The sequence below is a fragment of the Bidens hawaiensis genome, unplaced genomic scaffold, assembly GCF_021521415.1.
Source record: "Bidens hawaiensis isolate Kalapana, Puna unplaced genomic scaffold, B.hawaiensis_p1.1 tig00004743_1, whole genome shotgun sequence".
Lineage (NCBI taxonomy): Eukaryota > Viridiplantae > Streptophyta > Magnoliopsida > Asterales > Asteraceae > Bidens > Bidens hawaiensis.
In genome coordinates this window covers 493,105-499,873 of record NW_027491293.1, presented here as the reverse complement: position 1 = coordinate 499,873, position 6,769 = coordinate 493,105, and the positions used below count along the sequence as shown (strand labels likewise).

Here is a 6,769-nt window from a genome sequence, read left to right as displayed (position 1 = left end):
GACTTAATACGTATAAAAATTTGCATTAAGGGGACTAGCTATTTGATTTATCTCCTGGCAATATATCAGAAATCTAATATCAAATTTGGAGGGTTCCCGCATAAAGTTTGGCCTTTTGACTCTTTTCTACAACACAAGTATACCAACCCAATTCTATCGTTATCTTTCCCATTATGCTACTTTTTATCTCCTTTTATTAGTAAAAATCCGAAACTTCGATCAAATGGGTCCTACAAATTAGATAAAGTGGCATGTTCATTGGTACCTAGAATTCATGCCAAGCCAATATTGAGAATTTAATATATCCAAAACTCAATATTATTTGCCTAGTACAATCTAAACTCAACTAATAATCATTTATTTAGTTTATATAAGTTTACAACATTGATGAGATTACTAGTTGTTTACCACTAATATACAAAAAAAAAATGTTTATCAATACAAAACACAATAATACTATTATCATTTTCAAACGATAATAGATGGTTATATGAAACTCGGGTTTGAACTCATTTAAACTCGGCTCGGTTCAAACTTTTACGTAGATAATCTCGAGTATTTTACAAAGGACTTAGTTCGCTCACACAATCCTACCGCTGAAGGTGGGTTAGCAACTATATATTAGTGAAAACACTAAGTATATTAGTCCTGTAAGTGCATTTAAAACCGAATTCAAAAGGAATCACATGTTTAAAAACTGTGAATTCAATCCATAATTTCAACTTTTCAAATGTGCATCCTTGGTTCCAAAAGGATTTTGATCTTTCCAAATGCCTTTAATTAGTATACAGTATAACAAATATTTACCTAGACATACATAACTAATTTAAGTTGGTAGTTCACGGGCCATGGGTTTTACTCATGTTTTACTCATAATGAATGATCGCGAACCTTAATTCCAAATACAGGATGATCTTTATTGTTAACCCCAATTCACATTAATGGATGATCTACACCTTTAATTTTACATTAGTGGGTGTTCTCATTCCCTTTTATTTGACCAAAAGGGCTTCTAATTTGGAACAATTTAACGTCAATTTAGACATCAGACATGACAACTTTGGACGATTTAGCATCTTATATGGCACAATATGTGTTATCTTACATTTTTTTGTAAACGAAAATAATATGAAACAATATAAAAAGAAATGAACCCTCATCCTCTTTTCTTCACCACACTTCTATGATATTGTACATCTAGTGTTTTCATGCTTAATAAAATGAGATTTCAATTTTGTGTGCTCGTGTTTAAAATTTGTAAGTTTTGTTTTTATTCATTGTTTTGAATTTGTGAGCTGTCGATTATGGTAGCGGTGGTTAGAGAAGACAACGAGGGTAGCTAATTTTGGTGTAGTGTTTGTTAGAGGTTGGGGTTGTGATGCTGAATATGTTGGATTTAATTGGATCAAACAACACCAATAATTTTGTGGTAACTCACCACGACTTTTTCAATATTATTAGCAACGAAAACAGCACCTTACAATTACCCTATACTATCTATTTATCCTAGAAAAATAATATTAATCATACTCAAATACTTCTCCCAGTTATAATTTAATACTAACATTATCTCTACTAACTAAAATAAACTAGATAGCTCTAAATATTAAAAAAATTAATTAATTAAACTAAATTTGCAGTTAAGTCAACTTTTTTAAGGCGTTTTGAAATTATCTTTTAACATTTCTCTTTAAGCTTGAAACCGACTCATAATCTTTAACTCTCTTCTTTCTTAGTTTAATCATATAGCCATTTCACTTATGAACTATTAGGATTAACCCTTCCGAAGAAACCAATAATGATTATGAATTTAATAGTTGGTATGTGATAGTGAAATATTTAGAAAACTATAAAATTAGGAGTCGGATCTCGTGTGGGTGGAAACAAAAAGCCATAATTGGGGTCCTTGTAAATTTTTATTTGCACAAGTTTAATATAATGACAAAATGGTTATTTAATATTATAACAAAAATATATATTTAGAGGAATGACAAGAAATTATTTTTTTTTGAAACTCCATGCTTACCATAGTGTGTACAATATTATTACAAAAGATTTATAAAATTAAACACTATTACCATAAGTTACAACTCATCTAACTTTAAAAGTAGAGACGATAAAGACCCCTCTATTCCTAACTCCAAGATAGTAACATGTGAGAATAAAGTTCTCGCTAACTTCAATTCAAAAAACATAAACGTGTTGAAAGAAGTTAAAAAACATAGCGAATTTAAACAGTGGCGGATCCAGAAAATTTTCTCACAAGGGTCGGAAAATTTTTGGATCGGTACACAGTTATATAGTTTTCTTTTTCCAGTCCGGTTCGGTCATTCGGGCCTGGTCAAATCGGTATTATTTTCTTTCTGGTCAAGTTCGGTCGTTCCGATCAGATCGAATCGGGTCGGGTTGTATAAAAAAATAATTCAACAAAATATCATTAAAAATGCATAATTAAAAGACAATATTATCTACTTTTAACAATCGTAAATAAGTTTTTCTCAATGAAACAAATACAACTGTCGTTTAGATTCTCATCACTTATCAAGTTCCTTTAGCATTACTTTATTTGTTCTTTTAAGATCTGATAAATGTTTTATCTCAAAAATATTTAGTAAACAATATCTTTATACACCAACAAATATTGTTCAAATATTATAAAAACCAAAGTTTTATAAAAAATTTAAATTAATAGACAATATATAAACTAATGGACAAATAAATTATTCAAAAATAAAATAAAACGAAAAAGGCTCACGTTTAAGAAAAGATATAACAAAAAAGCTAAGTTGTTTATACTTAGTGAGATAAATCTTTGTGGGTCGTGGTTTTGAGTTTGAAAATGCCCAATACATACTAAATAATATTAGGTTAAGTTGTCTTCTTCCTCTCTTTTCTGTAGCCTCACTGTTCAGAGAACGCGAAGGCCTGAAAAATGAGGCAAAGTTTCACTTGTGGTTCCATGGATGCTCATCACCATTCTGATTTCGTAATTCCACAGGGATCGGTGTCAAAATTTCGCAGGGGTTAATTGGAATTTTAACACTATAATAGCACTAAAAAAATATTTTTTTCACAGGGTCGGCCGACCCCGTACCCTAAGGGTACCTCCGCCACTGAATTTAAATCATTCTCGGTAGTAGAACAATTCACAACATATGCATTTAATCCGTAGTTTATTTTATTAATTTAATAAAAAGTTCTTTGGATGATTCATGCACCTTTGAGAGGTGGTTAAAGGCATCTTCAACTGCGAAGTGAGTCATTCCTTACCCACAAAGAAAAAAAATATTATTAGGTCTGACTAAATAAGTCGAGTCATTTGTATTAGTTAAAATCAACTCGTTAAGAACTCAAATTGAACATAAGCTTGAGCCTAAATTTAAACTCCTTTAATAAACGGGCTCCAATCCATGTTTTATATGCAACGCTTGACTAGACTCACAAAATTAAACAGATATTTAAGATAACAATACACATTGAACTATTGGAAGTTGCAATCAACATAATTTAACATGTTTGAATGAAAGATTGTGTTTGGGTTAATCCCTTAACCAGTTTAATCAAACAGTAAACATCTAGAAAAACAAACAGACATACCACCTGACATCTCATCGAACCTATTTATGACAACCAACAACCCATGAACCCGTTTTTTACAACCCATCGTCCCGTTTAACCAGTTTAGAATCACCAACTCATATGCGTGTGCTAGTTCATCGGTTCAACCCACCAACCCAATATGATTGCAACCCTTAACAACACTAAATTTATAAAATTAGAGATCATTAATTAACTGTTCAAATGAAGTACAGAAATCCAAATTCAAATGCAACAGTATTTACAAACACTGTTCCTCTTCAACTTAGTTGGTGTTGCAAGAATCCTCTTTGTTGCAGTAATCTCCAATGGGCTGTTCTTACTCTGTTCCAATCCACCAAACAAACATTAAATGATTAAATCAATCAAACCTTATAAACATCAAACACACCATCAAGATCAAAAAAAAAAAAAAAAAAACTCACCTTTGAGCAAGTACCACGGCGCACATTGCAAACAGGATAATCATGCGGGCAACAACTGTAATGATCATCACAACACGAAGCACCCTCTAGCGGACAACATCCCCAAGCAAAACAGTAGCCATAATACTCATAGACACAGCAACATGTTGTGCTTTGCGGGCACGTGCTGTATTCATCACACACCACTTCGGGTGCAGCGGGTGATGGTGGTGTGGGGCCTGGGTTCGGTGGGTTATCACCGTTCTTAATCGGGTATGAAGCCTCCATTGCAATACCACATTTCCCTGATTTGTCTGCAATGTTTCTTTCCATCTTTAAGAAACCTGATTCTCCCCATTCTGCACCCCACGAGTTCTTAACCAACCAGTAGTCTTTTCCGTTTTCAGTACCGTATCCGGCTGCTAGAACACCGTGGTCTAAAGCGGTTCCACATGAACCAGTGAAGATACCCTGTTTAAAATTAAAATAAGTTGAAGATTAACAAAGAATCTCAAAACAATTTGAAGGAATTGAGTTTTGTAAAGATTGTATTATTACTGAAGTGTAGAACTGGAAATCCCGGCCTCCGGCTTCAATAGCGACTGCCACGGGCTGGTTTGCTACGGCCTTTTGGAGCGATTTCTCGTCGTTGACCGGAACATCTTCGTAATCATCGATAGTAACAACCTTCGCGTTTTTCTGCATATAATGAATAAATGTCATAAAAAGATTCAAAAAACTAAAAAACTTAATTGATAATTCTAAAAAAAAAAAATAATCTGTAGAGAGTAATTTAGGCAAAAATAAAGTTAATCGCTAAATCAAATAATAATAACTATAACAGATAATGAACTCACCAAAAAATACTTAAAACAAATAAGAAGTCAAATAACTATAACAAATAATAAACTCAGCGAAGCAATCACCATCAACAAATGAACAGTTGAATACGAACCTTGTTAGCATCACACTTGCCATCTTTCCCTGTGTAAGGATAATCCGCTTCGGTATCAATACCACCATTCTTAATAATGAAGTCGAAAGCGTAATCCATAAGTCCTCCATTGCACCCTTGATTATAAGACGTATCGCAGTTCACAAGCTCCTGCTCCGACAATGAAATAAGATCCCCAGTCACAATCTTATTAATCCCTTCAACAGATCCGGTTGTCGAAAACGCCCAACAACTTCCTGCAATTCAAATTCCGCTCAATCACGTATACTTGACCGGTCAAAGTTACCAACTCCGTTTAAATTGGATCATTTGTTACACAAAGATAAACTTAAAGATCAAAATTTAAACCAAATAATAATACTAATAATAAATAAATAACAAACTATTAGCACATATATAAGCTTAAAAATGACAACTACATAATAATAGTAAAATAGTAAAAATGACAAGTATATAATAATAGTAAAATAGAAGAAAATTAATAAATTAATAATAATAATAAATAAAAAATAACAAACTATTAGTACACAAATAAGCTTAAAAATTAAAACTTTATAATAATAATAATAATAATAATAATAATAATAATAATAATAATAAATTACAAACTATCAGCACACATATATAAGCTTAAAGAATAAAACTTTATATAATAATAACAAATAATAATAACAATAATAATAATAATAATAACAAACTTACCGCAGCTTCCTTGATCTTTAACGGCGGTAACGGCGCCTTGTTCATTCCAATCAACTTTCTCCGGCAACGCATCGCCTGACCGGAAAGCGTAACGGTCACTTTTACCCGCCGACAGCTTCTTCTTCCCATCAATCTTCTTGATCCCAGTGTACGCCGCACGGTACTCTTCATTCGTCAGATCGGCAAACTTATTCAGACCCAGCTTATAACTATGGTCACCAGAGTTATGTTCATCGATGAATCGTAAATTATCTTTGAAGATCTGGAACCTCCGGTCCTTCTCGCCGATAGCGTTGTAGGTTTTACCGTGTTTCACGAGCCACGATTCGTATAGAGAATAGACTTCGTCGTCAGTGCGCCAGTTGGTGGTGGTGGGCATGTGGGTGTTGTCGTAACTGATGATGGACATGTCCATGGCGGATGTGATGGTGATGAGAGTGAAGAAGATGACGGCAGCCATGGTTTGGAGCTTCATGGTTGCAGGTGGATTGGAATTGTGAGGGGGTGTTGGGGTTTGTTTATAAAGGGAAATTGTAAAGTGGTATTGGAATATTTTAATTTAACTTTAGTTATTATTATTATATTCTTTATCATTAATATCTCATAAATATTTTATTTTATAGTAGCTTAGCGTCTTTTAGATTAATAAGGTGTTCACATAGGGTTTGGATTAGTTTCATTGCTGAATGCTGATGTGATTAAACACCTTAAAAAAACATGATTGTTATTAGATTTATGTATTGTTTGGTATGAAGTAATGATAGGTGAAATAGAATGAATCACTTCAAAAGAATGAAATAAAACAAGTTTAGTTGTCATTCATCAATTAAATGAATCATTCTTAAAAAATGAATGCAATTCCTTCTATATATATATAAATAGCATTTTTGATTCCGTACTAAAAGATAGTTTTTCTTTCATTCCTTTAAAGAATGGAATGAAAAATGATCAACAATTATTATTATTATTATTTTATCATCATTATTATTATTTTACTATAGTATAACTATTATTAAATTATAATAATTATTATATTTTTATTATTACATATCAACAATCGCCCACGCCCCTCACCACCACCACCCGCCGCCCACCGTCACCGCTGCCCACC

The 6,769-nt window shown here is 32.6% G+C and overlaps 1 protein-coding gene across 1 annotated transcript; it reads right to left on the bottom strand.

Annotated features, from left to right (window-relative positions):
• Positions 1–3,822: 3,822 nt before the first annotated feature.
• LOC143627835 (cysteine proteinase mucunain-like) lies at positions 3,823–6,171 on the bottom strand. The gene is made up of 5 exons (XM_077097557.1): positions 5,659–6,171; positions 4,957–5,192; positions 4,560–4,700; positions 4,023–4,472; positions 3,823–3,921 (listed from the first exon to the last, which is right to left on the bottom strand). The coding sequence occupies exons 1-5, from the start codon at positions 6,131–6,133 to the stop codon at positions 3,823–3,825; spliced, it is 1,401 nt and encodes a 466-aa protein (XP_076953672.1). The 5' UTR covers positions 6,134–6,171.
• Positions 6,172–6,769: the final 598 nt, after the last annotated feature.

Bases quoted from the DNA above. Each gene is read 5' to 3' on its own strand.
- LOC143627835 (XM_077097557.1), bottom strand. From the start codon at position 6,133: ATGAAGCTCCAAACCATGGCTGCCGTCATCTTCTTCACTCTCATCACC. The intron at 4,701-4,956 runs GTTCGTATTCAA...CATTATATGCAG, and splicing joins GCAAGTGTGATGCTAACAAG to AAAAACGCGAAGGTTGTTAC. The intron at 3,922-4,022 runs GTGAGTTTTTTT...GGATTGGAACAG, and splicing joins GCCGTGGTACTTGCTCAAAG to AGTAAGAACAGCCCATTGGA.